Source organism: Lampris incognitus, chromosome 14 (genome assembly GCF_029633865.1).
Source record: "Lampris incognitus isolate fLamInc1 chromosome 14, fLamInc1.hap2, whole genome shotgun sequence".
Classification (NCBI taxonomy): Eukaryota; Metazoa; Chordata; class Actinopteri; order Lampriformes; family Lampridae; genus Lampris; species Lampris incognitus.
Window position 1 is genome coordinate 36,758,810 of NC_079224.1, and position 13,315 is coordinate 36,772,124.

The 13,315-nt window shown below is 41.7% G+C and overlaps 1 protein-coding gene across 2 annotated transcripts in view; it reads right to left on the minus strand.

Moving 5' to 3' along the window:
- Nucleotides 1-1,496: 1,496 nt before the first annotated feature.
- Nucleotides 1,497-13,315, minus strand: part of LOC130124557 (polypyrimidine tract-binding protein 2-like) — a 31,480-nt gene continuing 19,661 nt past the window's right edge. For both annotated transcript variants that reach the window (XM_056293961.1, XM_056293960.1), the window contains 7 exons: nt 10,947-11,059; nt 7,165-7,198; nt 6,301-6,393; nt 5,172-5,288; nt 4,414-4,513; nt 4,239-4,316; nt 1,497-1,830 (listed from right to left, as the gene is read on the minus strand). In XM_056293961.1, coding sequence (XP_056149936.1) covers nt 1,701-1,830; nt 4,239-4,316; nt 4,414-4,513; nt 5,172-5,288; nt 6,301-6,393; nt 7,165-7,198; nt 10,947-11,059 — 665 coding nt within the window. In that variant the 3' untranslated portion in view covers nt 1,497-1,700. The remainder of the gene's footprint in view (nt 1,831-4,238; nt 4,317-4,413; nt 4,514-5,171; nt 5,289-6,300; nt 6,394-7,164; nt 7,199-10,946; nt 11,060-13,315) is intronic.

Consider the following 13,315-nt stretch of genomic DNA (forward strand, 5'->3'; position numbering starts at 1 on the left):
TAAAATTTAAGTTCATGAGAAGCTCAACTGGCAAGGGACACTTTGAGCCCCAGGTTACATATTTGACAACACTATCCTCTTCCTTCTTTATCCCTCTAGCTTGGCTTTTAAAAAGATTCACCAGTTCCCACATACTTTTAGATGTTTTGTGCAGCACACAAAAAGGAACAGTCTATTACGGTCTAATAAACAACCCATTACATACTGTAAAGTAGTGTCTGCTTATATGATGATGACAAAGTGGCCTCGCATGCACAAAGGGAGGGAGGTCATTTCAGTGGACAAGGGATTACAATGGGAACTGCTATGGAGCTGTGAGAAAAGGACAAATGGTTATCGGTTTAGATGGTGGATCTGCAAAAGAGCTTAAAGGTTGGTTTTCTGTAGTGTTCTCATTACACATTATGCAAAGAAGTGCATGCTCCTTCGTCTGAGCATGGACTGTTAGAAAAAAACGGGGGCTTTTGAGGTGTAATGATACGTTTCAAGAATTAAAACTCAACCATGAATGAAGAATTAACCAGTCAATCTGAACTGGTCTAGTGGAAGGAAAATGCTTGATAAGATGAACCAAAAGTCATCTCAAACATGCTGTCTGCAACTGACCAACTGATCCCTCGACAAAAAAGAAAAAAAATCTGCAAGCTGAATTCTTGGTTTAAGACCAAGAATTAAGGCTTCTGTGTTCTTAAAGGTAGAACAAGCAGGATTTTCTTAAAAATCAGTGTTGACTCATACAAAACCAATCCCTCTCAATCATCACTTATTACTACCCACTAGACGTGTGTGGCAGTGTCGATCTGCAGAGACCGTCGTCTGCCTCTATTTTCTTATTTTGCTGTGTACAGGACATTTCTGGGCATTAATCTTTGGGCAGTAGGACTATAAAAACGTAGAGACCAGGTACCAGACCGAGACTGTAAGCACGCATCGAAGAGGAAGCTGTAACAACGGTAGACACAGCGCCAAACAGACACAAATATAGCAAGCAAAACGCCAAGTGGACAAAGTTCGTTCCACAACTAGAGTGAATCTGGGTTTTGCGTTCACCCGCTGGCGAGCACTGAAGGAGAGGATGGCGATGAACAGCGACACGGACTTGGCCTGTACACTGGGATGTGTTCTGGTAACTGCAGCCAGGGGGCGCGCGCTACTGGCACGTTGAGCCGGGGCTGTGTTTACAAACCGCCATTGACAAATCCTACTTGTTCTACCTTTTAAGTTGTAAGAGTTTATTTTCAAAGCAGGATCCTTACCACATCACAATAACACGTGAACCTTGCTAACTGGCTCTTGGGTAGGCCTGAGGTTTGATACTATCTTTCCTTTACGAGTTCTTATGTAGGGTGTTAAAGGCCTTTTTTTTTTTTAACCATGACGTTTGTTATAACGTGACACTTAAAATATACATGTTAATGGTTTGGTGCATTCATGTCCCGTTTGAGATTTTTCAACCCAGTTGGGATTTGATCTTTTAAAAACTCAAAAACATTACAAAAGGTCAACCAGATTTAATTATGGGCCAAGTGAGTTTCAGGCATCAACGAAAATGAATACATTGTAAAAAATGGAAGGTTAGGGGATCAAATACAATGAGTAATGGGGGTAAATGATAACTTAGAGAAGCAGGTAAAGATAGTAACGCCTGCCCATGTCACAGTTTTGAAGGATAGGGAGTCCGCTGTGAAGGTCAACGAGGGTTAGATGGTAGACTTGGAAAATGAAACTTTAAGATGGTGATTCCTGCCCATGTCATAATTGTGAAGCTCAATCAGCCCCTGGATAGCTTCTTCTACTGACGACATCTGGATCAAGGCCATTTTGCGGTCTCTGAGAGAAGGAAGAGGAGGATTGGGGAGAAAGTAATGGAGGAGAGAACAGTGGTGAAACTTGTCTATAGAAATCAAGCTGTTGAGTGTTTTACATTTTGTATTATTCTTAGTTACCCTTCAGTTTTCTTGGAGGCTTGTCTTTCCTACCAGTCTATTTTGTAACCCCTGGTATATTATGTTACAGTATACACCGATGAGCCAAAAGATTATGACCACCAGCCTAATATGCTGTTAGTCCTCCGTGTGCCACCAAAACAGCGCTGACCCGCCAAGGCATTGACTCTACAAGACCTCGGAAGGTTTCCTGTGGTATCTGGCACCAAAATATTAGCAGCAGATCCTTCAAGTCCTGTAAGTTGTGGCATGGATTGGACTTGTCAGTCCAGCACATCTCACAGATGCCCAATCAGATTGAGATCTGGAGAATTTGGAGGCCAGGGCAACACCTTGTAACACTTCATGTTCTTCAAACCATTCTCAAACAATGTGTGCAGTGTGGGAGAGTGCATTATCCTGCTGAAAGAGGCCACTGCCATCAGGGAATACCATTGTCATGAAGGGGTGTACCTGGTCTGCAACGATGTTTAGTTAGGGGGCACATGTCAAATTAAAATCCACATGAATGGCTGGACCCAAGGTTTCCCAGCAGAACATTGCCCAGAGCATCACACTCTCTCCACCGGCTTGTCGTCTTCCCACAGTGCATCCTGGTACCTTCACTTCCCCAGGTAAATGGTGCACACATACATGGCCATACACGTGGTCAAAAAGAAAACGGGCTCATCGGACCAGGCGACCTTCTTCCACTGGTCCAGTTCTGACACACACCTGCCCATTGTAGGTGTTTTGATGGTGGACAGGGGTCATCATGGGCACTCTGACCAGTCTGTGGCTACGCAACCCCATACACAGCAGGGTGCGATGCACTGTGTTGTGACACATTCCTCCCGTAACTATCATTAAAATTTTCTGAGACTTGTGCCACAGTAGACCTTATGTCGGTTCGGCCCAGACGGGATAGGCTTCCTTTCCCTCACGCATTGATGAGCCTTGGGTTCCCAACACACTGTCGCTTGTTTGTGGTTTATCCCTCCTCAGACCACTGTCAGTAGGTACTCACCACTGCTGACTAGCAGCACCCCACAAGCCTTGCCATTTCAGAGATGCTCTCGTCTGGCAGTAACAATTTGGCCCATGTCAAAGTCCCGCAGGTCTTTATTCCTGCCCATTTCTCCTGCATCCAATACATTTGACTACTAGAACTGATTGTTCGCTTACCATGTACATTTTTTTTCTCCCCAATTGTACCGGGCCAATTAACCCACTCTTCCCAACTGTCCCAGTCATTGCGACACCCCCTCTGCTGATCCAGAGAGGGCTGCAGACTACCACATGTCTCTTCTGATACACGTGGAGTCACCAGCCACTTCTTTCCACCTGACAGCGAGGAGTTTCACCAGGAGGACAGAGTGCGTGGGAAGAGCACGCTACCCCCCTCCCCCCAACAAATAGGCGCCCCGACCGACCAGAGCAGGTGCTAGTGTAGCGACCAGGACACATACCCACCCGCAGACACGGCCAATTGTGTCTGTTACCTCCGGCCCGACCAAGCCGGAGGTAACACGGGGATTCGATCTGACGATCCCGTGTTGGTAGGTAACGGAATAGACCGCCACACTACCCAGACACCCCCTTTACCATGTAATCTACCCAGATCTTGTTTGGAGATGATCAGTGTTATTCAGTTCACATGCGAATGGTCATAATGTTTTGGCTCATCAGTATATAACAATGATTTTTTTTTAAAAACAAAGGAAGATTTTCTCAGATCTTCCCAGATCTTTTTTTTTTTAAAAGTTCGTACTCAATATGGAAGGGGGAAAAATCTAAACTTTGAACTTGTCTTCAAATACGGCCATAAAACATACCGAAACAAAGTTCAAGAGACATGTAGAGTCCATTACCAACACAATCTTAGGTCAGCAACTCCCCCCTGCCCAAAAAAAAAAAAATCATATTTGCCACTAGTTTTGAGGTGGTTTGATAAATTCCTGCAAAATGAAATTGGGTTATGAAGCTGATAATATCTGCATTGATCACATTTCTGTCTTTCGCTACAACTCAACAGGGAAGCATCGACACCGAGAGAAGGTTTCTCAAATCATAACTTATCAATACGTCCATATTGCTGTTTATATGATGTGGTTTGAAAACATGTCAACAAAAAGTTAGCAACATCCTGGTTTATCTTAATGACAAAAAATCTGGCATTCAATCACTGGGAGGGGGGGGCAACTGGAAACTAGGATGCAACAGTCAAAATGATGTGGATTCCACAAAGGGATGGAATACAACGAGATGCATTGTCATTTTCACATGGTAGAGAGTAATGAAATTGGTCCCTACTGGAAAAACTTGAAGGCCTTGACAGTTCCTCCGCCATTTGAGAAGAGAAGACGCAGATCTTCCTCTGTTACACTTGCCCTGCACAACCAGAGAGACAGACACTATTATAGCTTTAAATTATTCTTTGTTTTGCCCAAAAAAAAAGAGAAAAAAAAGAAGAAAGAAATACACTTACGGTATGTTACAGAGGTGTAGCGTTGGTGAAGGAGGGAAGATGTTTTGAAAGTTCTTGGATCCAGGCTTCTTGAAGCGATGGAGTGGAGAGCCTGAGAAATCTACAAAAATAATTTTGAAATGATCAAAAAACGTCAATTCTTTAATTTTGCACCTTTTAATTTTTGGCATGGACAAAAGTTTTATGCCAAAACGTGCTTGGTTGGATACTGACAGATTTGCTCAACTTCAGCGAGAGTATTTAAAATGAGATATAAGACAAACACAAAATAACTTCCACTGTACTGTTCATCTATTTTGTTTAGTGCTCCTAAGTCTACTTGCTTCTCTTTAAACTAGGACCATTTAAAAAAAAAAACTTTCTGTCTTCGAGTAATGAAACACTAACTCACACAGGGCAGACAAGTAGCGTTGTACTGGCTTCTGCAGGTCGAGACTTTCAACTAGGTTGCACTGCTGCCTCAACCTTGATGCAATGGTAATGATTTTCCACAGGCGTCAACGGGGAGGAAAAACGTTTACTATTACATCAAGACTCGGGGTGTGGCCAGCAGGACCCCGTCAGATTGACCAGCACTGGTTTATGACACAGTTTAACTAAATTTAACAAACACCATCCAATACTTAATTATACAATGAATAAGGTCTTTGGGTCAGGTGCTGACCCTTCAGGTATGAGTGATATTTGTTCTGAAAAACTTCTACACACCACAGGTTGACGGTCACTAAAGAATGAGGTCACAGCAGATCCCGTCCTACCTTTTGTGAGAAGCTGATCATCCAGTCCTTCCCTGGGCAGAGCAACGGTCTGATGTTTAGAAAGTGTCACTCTCATCACTTTACCAAACACCTTCTGACCATTCAGATGGCTCATGGCTGAGAGAAGCAGGAGAGGGAACGTGCAGTAGGTAGGGAGGGAGAGAGTCAGAAAGCCAAAATCACTTCCGCTGGCGACAGATACTTAACAGCTCTATATCTTTTCCCAAAAGACTACTGTCAGTGATTTTGTAACTGACTGACATTCTAGGTCCATTACTAGGAGTTTATAGTCACTGGAAGCTGTGTTTAAAGTTGCTGGTAATAAGACTACTTGGAGTCATGATGGGGACAGAGCTGCTGCTCTCTGAATACTTTTTATAGAGTAGCTAGGAACTGTCCACCACACTGAGCCCAGAACACGAGGCTCAGGGACTTTAAGGATAGCAGTTTAAAAGCGGAGCTTTAGTTCGGCTGGATGTAACAACTGTAAATCTATGGAAATAAAATCAGATCTCGATCATTAAAGTGCAAACAGAACAAGCTGTGAATGCATACTTAAAAGATTTGTGAATTTGTATTAACGTGTTGTTCTGTATAAACCGGAGTCAAATTCCTTGTATGTGTAAGTTTACTTGGCCAAATAAAGATTGACAAATGTGTATTCAGAAGCTGGAGTGTCGACAGATTTGTGAATGTGTTGTCATATCTGACTAAATGTATAATAAAATGTTGTTTACCTTTCTAGCTCTCACTACATTCACAACTCAGTTCCCATATACCTGGACTTACAAATCAGTGCTTGGCTTTTTGGTAAATTCCTGGTCCAACTTAAACTGCAGCCTAATTTCTGCTGCTGCACAGAATCAACTACCCACCAGGCAAGGAAGCATAATTTGAGAGCTCGACAGGTACAAAACTTAAGACATTTTCATACAAATCTAGTTGTACATCAACAATTGTGTGTGCATTCAAAAATCTTCTAATGCAATTACAAATCTGGATCCTTTTTGGAGGTTACGATACAATGTACAGATCTGAATTCGCATTTACATATATAAATACCCACTCACAGCTTGTCTTTTACACATTCTCAAGAACAAAGTTCTGCATTTATTTATGTATAACTTACCCAGCTGAGCCTGGTTGCCATCTGACAACTGGATCAGTGCACTGTCCTTCTTGTTGTAGAGAATCTTCACACGCTGCACATCACCATAAACACCTGAAGACAGACAGAGAGACAACAGGCAGAGCAAGGCGGAGAGGAGGAGATGAGGAGGACAGGAAAGACAGAGCAGGAGAGATGGAGCCGACGGAGAAAGAAGAGGTGTGAAGGATGGAAGGAACAAAGTTAGTGTTGAGAGACACATGAAAGGAAAGATGGGGCCTTCAACGTGTGACTTCTGCTAACTTATCACATGTTTTCTACCAGACAGCTCCCAACCAAATAAGTTTTTTTGTATGAACGCTAACCGGCAAGAAAAGTTTGACTCCCCAGCTTTGACTTAGAAATGGACTTTTAACTGCCCTGGCTGTTTTATTAACATGCTTATCACCTGTTTGCCAATAACTGTCTGACTGCATGACTGATAAAAGTGAGATGCTTGCTGGGTGACAGGTGTATTCAGAAAGCTTCCTAAATGGCTTATTAATGGGCAGCTCGACACTGGCTCAACTGACTGATTAAAAGACTGTGTGGCAGAAAACTAGCTGCACATGTCTAACCATTTGACCTGCTCTAGAAAACAGGTGCTCTAGGACTGCACTAAATATTCACAATTCTTGAGACAAAGACGGAAGAAAGAACCATCTAGAGAGGTGTAGAAGAACTAAGCTAGAAAGAGTTCCTCTAGAGACAGAGTGGAAAACAGACTTTCTGAGACAGGCACAGAGAGATATAGAAATGAAAGCGATACAGAGCTCAAATATACTGGGGAAGCACAGAGACTTTGATAGAGAGATATATAGGTAGAATAGTAGAGGTTAAACATACCGAAGAGGTTAAAGAGACTTTGAGGCGTGACCATCTTTAGAGAGAGAGACCGCAGAGCAGAGGACAGGAGAGGAGGAGCAGAGGAGGAGAGGAGAGACGGAGGTAGAGAGCCATGGACAGATCAGATCGCCAGCAACGGAGGAGAGGAGAGGTGGTGGTTTCCATGACCATGGGGGGAGGGGTTGAAGTAAAATACAGGGCATGGAGATCAAATGGAGAAGCAGTCAGTTAGACCAATCCCATTAACGAGGTAGACACAGGGTGGGATCAGACAACAGAGGTGAGGAGACGGAAGTAGAGTGAAGAAAGAGGGGAAGAGTGGAGAAAGGGAGTACAGAGAGACGGAGAGAGACAAAGGCAGAAGGAGAATAGAGTGGGAAAGACAAGAGAGGAGCAGTAGGGTGTGGTTCAGAGAATGAGAAGAGATGCCAGTGGAATGAGAGGAAAGGGGATATTGACAAATGGAAAGGAAAAAATGGAGGAGGGCAGGAGGAAGGGAGGGAAGAGAGAGGAGGACAAAAATCAAAGCAGAGGTCAGTAAACAGCAGTGGAACATTAACGGAGTCTGAATGGTCGCTGAATTCAAAAACAAAACAAAACAAACAAAATAAAAAGAACACACACACACACACACCCAACTCCTTCAGCACTGGTAGCACACTCTCTGCTGGATGCATCAATGATGAGAAAAAGGATGGTGGGTAGGAAATAAAATATTGAAAATAAAGAGCAGAGGTAAAACCAGGGCTAAAAAGATGAGTGAATTAAAGAGTGGGTGGAATCAACAGCAAATGAGGTGGCAGCAAACATTGTGCAGCATACAGCCAATCAAACCCGATGTGGCTTCAGCGCCTCGATAGCTGCAGGCGCTGGGTTGAACAGTTCACTAACAGGTCTGATAATTGCTGCTATGTCAATGAGGGAATCACTAACAGGCCAATCAGAATAATGGACAATTAACAAAAAGGGGTTTGGACCTTAAAGCCATTAATAATTTGGTTTTCACCTTAAAATATTTTTTCTGATGCAATATTAGCTTTGGATTGTCCTTCCTGACTAAAACTGATTTCTGCATAGCAACATCAGCTTATTCTTAGTGACATTAGACCTGTTATTTAATTGGTAGAAATAACACAATAGATGGTTGTTATAACCTGTTCCGTGGGCTTACGGAACAGCTTCTGAAGGGATCGTTCAGAAATTGAACAATGAATCAACTTGTTCTTAACGGAATAAAATCACATTTTACTGCAGATTACCTTGACTTTCCTCAGACAAAATAGAGGAAAAACACCATCTTTTATGGAGACAGAGCTATTTCGCACAAGTTTTAAGTCTGTGGTTGCAGGTCATTCTTCGCCGTCATCCTGTGTGATGGTGTTGAGCATCCTTTCAATAGGATGCAGGGGAACGCTGATCTCAAAACTACAGCTAAAAATTAGTTATCGGTCTGAATACTCAGGTTGTCCGTGACATTTAACATTCTGCTGTAGTAGCAAGACATAACCGAACGGCAACGCTGTTGTGAAAACCACCACTGTACAAGTTAGTCAAATCTCCGAAAAAAAGAGAGGGGAGAGACACAGATATTGATGGAAATCAAACAGATAAAAATAGAAACTGACTACAAATTGGTCTACAAATAAATGATTGAAGTGATTAACAAATATAGAATTTGCAAGATGACAGAATATACAGTCTGAGAAATCTAATATACTGCATAGATGTACAATACCAACCAACACAAGTGTACAAATATAGATAACAAGATACAAGTCTAGAAATCCAAATTAAGTTAAATTGTACCATTACAGTTGTTGTAAAACAGACGATAAAACAACACAGACTAGTATGTCGTTTCCACACGTAACTATGCATGTACACACACATCAGGATAGCTCAATTCAAAATGGTAAAAAAACATTCATTTGCAAATAATGGAGCAGTCAATCTCACTGGTTTTGTAATAGATTAAGGATAAACCAACAGTTCTTGGAATAAAAGCAACCAGCCCTCTCTCGCTCTCTTTCTAATACCCCAAACATACACCATTTCATCTGGCACTTCCATGTGGTCTGAGTGGATCCATCCTAGATGGATCCCATTACACAAATCACCTCTAAAATGTCAGGAATCTAATCGGCCACATAAATGCAAGGGCGCTACATCTGACTGCCCTCTCCATTTCACAAATGTGTACAATAACAAAAGTTATTATTAATACATTTATGCATGGAGGCTCACACACAGCACCAGACGAGCAGCTCAGTAAGTTACTTAGGAGAGATTGAAGAGATAAAAACATGGTATTGTCATAATCTAGTCTGAAATAAAGTGAATGGGAAATACAAGATGAGGTATTGGCCATCAGTTTAGACTGAGGCAACAATCAAATACAATGACAGCTTTCTTCTCAGCTGTTGCTCACAGTACATGTTTTCTCATACACATTCTTCTCATGTTCCACAAGGAAAAGGCCTATGGAATATGGAATACTGCAGTCTATTGAAGGCTTGCCTGCATCCAAAATGAGCAATTATGAGGCAAAAGTGATCTGTGCAGAATTGTGCGTTTAAGCAGGAAGAACCAGTTCAATTTTGGTGTCGACTAGGGTAAATTTGGGTGTCAGTTTAACCCATTTGATTGCTCCCTAAACAAAATGTGGATGAAAGTTGTATAGTAACGCCAGGTGTATGGGGTAACACGCACAAATGGCTATGATTACATCAGTCCTAACCAGGGACTGACATACCAATGTTTTTGTATGACATGCATGGAAATCAACCAACAAATAATTAAGACCTACTTTATTAATCCCTGTGGGGAAATTCACCCTCTGCGTTTTACCCATCCTAGCCATGTAGCTAGTAGCATCAATTTTTGCAGGTCTGAATTAGCTTTGCAAGGTGCACAGCTTCTGGCGTGTTTCAAAAACATGACTTTGTAAAACTCAATCTTATATGACTTGTGTCAAAAACCAAGAAGTGAAGTAAAGAAAAAAAAAATAATAGACTTCTGCAAATAAAATATCTGGCTTACTGTTGGCAAACCATGTACTTGTTAAACATACATGGTATACACCAACTGAATAGAGTTCGATAGATAAAGCAATGCTTCAGTTGTCATTCAGTTGAAACAGGTACTCGTTCCACTTCAAGATCAACGCTGCCGTCAAAGCCTGGGTCTACGTGGCCGGCCAAAAGACTGAACTCCATCCCTTACGTCCAGCTTCAACCTGCTCCTTCTTCTGACAGTTCATGTTCATTTTTAATAAACATGTGCGTCAATGTATGTTTGACTTAAGACACTAGCAACACTTAGGGAAAAAAATGTATTTAGTAAACTACCCAGACTATTTCAGTCACATGGCCGGCAGAGGTGGAAGGTAGATCATTGTTTCTTACCTTCTTATTCAAATGTACATTGAGTATTTCATATATTTTGTTTTTCATTAAAGCATTGCATATCAAGGGTAAATATTAAACCTAGTCCCTTGAAATTTCCCCGCTGGCTGATAAAACGTGTAAAGAATACTGACAGAATTCATTTAATTTATCTAGCTCAAGTGGCGTGATTAACAAGCGGCGAAATTTGTGAGTCAATCATTTGTTGGCATCCCTACTACCATTTGTCAATGAAAACGAATTGGCGCTTTTATCTACAAGAATTTAAGTGGACTGAGCGAAGCCCAGACCATCTCTCTCTCTCTCTCTCTCTCTCTCTCTCTCTCTCACACACACACACACACACACAAAACAAGGTTAGGCTAAAATGTAGTGTACCTCATCATTAAGGTTGGATGCCAGCAGGACTCCTGATACTACAGACCCAGACAGAGCAACACGGCCGGCAGCAGCAGCCGCAGCGGCAGCAGCGCTCAGTGGACTGATGGCTCCTGGAAGGTGTACAGAACAGAATACATCAGAATAAAACAGACAACACGACAGCATTATCACAATATAATGACAGATAATAAAGAATATAATAATGAAAGTGTCATGTTAATCCCAATTTTCACTTTAGCTTCAACACAGAGCTTGGTTCACTTAACATAGATAATTGCCAGAGTACAGAAGCTTATAGGCTCCATTCATGTACATGTTGCTCACAAGTTAATGTACGACACTTTCTAAAAGGTCAACAACAGGAGCATGCTGTTTCAAAACTAGATAAAATAAGCCCTTATTTACCTATTCTCATCCTCCCCAGTAGTACAACTCTGTACTGTCTCACATTAATAGCCAAATTATCACAGATTTTTCAGCAAAATGTAGATATAAAGGTGAAAATAAATTAATAAGGAAACTCAGGGGCTTATTTGTAATGCGGTACCCACAAAATAAAGTCACAAGGTGGGTGGGTGAGTGGGTGGGGATTAAGATGATTTGATGGAAGTGGCTACAATCCTGCCATATTCAAACAAAAAACCAAATTAGCTGCCGAGTGAGCTGAAGTTCATTTAGAAGGACTGCTTGTAAAGCTGGATTGAGAGGCAAGTAACATGTATCAGCCAATTCAATAAGATACGCATATGCGCACACGGATGGATGAATGGAAGAATATTTCAATACACAGACAGATAGCTAAGTTTTGACTGATGTGGCCCTCGAACAAATGTAATATTACTGGAAACTGACAGAAAAGATTTTTTGAATCAAACGAAACATTCAGTCCATTTTAAAATAATTTCCACTCATGTGAACCCTTACTCAATTTCTGCAACTAATCTTGTGATTTGTGTTTGCATCAGATTTAAAAATCTAAAAGATTTGTCATGTTGACCCCCCCCCCTTCTCCCCAACTGTATTCGGCCAATTACCCCACTCTTCCGAGCCGTCCCGGTCACTGCTCCACCCCCTCTGCCAATCCGGGGAGGGTTGCAGACTACCACATGCCTCCTCCGATACACATGGAGTTGCCAGCCGCTTCTTTTCACCTGACAGTGAGGAGTTTCGCCAGGGGGACGTGGCGCGTGGGAGGATCACGCTATTCCCCCCAGTTCCTCTTTCCCTGTGAACAGGTGCCCTGACCATCCAGAGGAGGCCCTAGTGCAGCAACCAGGACACATACCCACATCCAGCTTCCCACTCACAGACATGGCCAATTGAGTCTGTAGGGACGTCCGATCAAGCTGGAGGTAACACGGGGATTCGAACTGGTGATCCCCCGTGTTGGTAGGCAACAGAATAGACCACCACGCTACCCGAATGCCTGTCATGTTGATATTTTAAACTTTTTTCAGGCGTTAACTAACCGTTTTTGACCTATGTACCAAATATGCTGGACCAATATTAATTTGCTTTGACCAATTTTCCATGCTTGGCAAGCAACGTCAAGTTCATTGGTTAATGGCAGCCATCATTTATCAAATTTGGTGGATTTATTGAACATTTTAGAAACTAGGTTTCATTGGACTAGCTTAAAGAAACCAGAGGAGACATGGACACCCAGAAATTGATATTGTTATGACAGGTCTCTAAAATTCTTAAGCGACTTAACTATAATGAGCAGATAAATAAATTGCAATTAAAATTCATATCAATGACCCATGTAAAAATTAAAGATTTCACATGCTAGAAAAAGAACTTGAATTTGTCGTTAAGATTAAATCAATTGAAACAAAAGCTGTTTTTAACAATGAGTATCCCACCATGTTATGAGACTGAATTAAAATATTTGTACCCCTGGAATATGGCACAAGGGTGGGGTATATGTATAGGCCAGTTTTTAAGACTGAGTGGCCACACAAGGGAGTAGAACATTTCTGAATTTGTTGGCTCCCCAATTGTTTGGTTTTGAATTGCCTTTGTCTAGGTGTCCTGTTGAGTAATTTCCACTGATCTTTACTGAACATAAATAATAGCTGCCGTGTTCTTTCATCAGTTAAAAATTGCCCACTTATAAGTCAATGTTAAAGGCTACAAAACTGACTTGGGAAAATTTCTTTATAAAACTTATAAAAGCAAATCTAATGCAGCAATATGGACGGTCCCCACTGTCTATGTACACTGAGCTGTGTGTCAGTCGAACTTTGCGATAAGATGTGGACATACTTGTGGCCTACTGAATTCAAGCTTGTGTGTTATCTGATCACCATTAGCTTCCATTTTGTAAAAATTAAGTCACGCACTCATTTTATGGGCAATTGCCA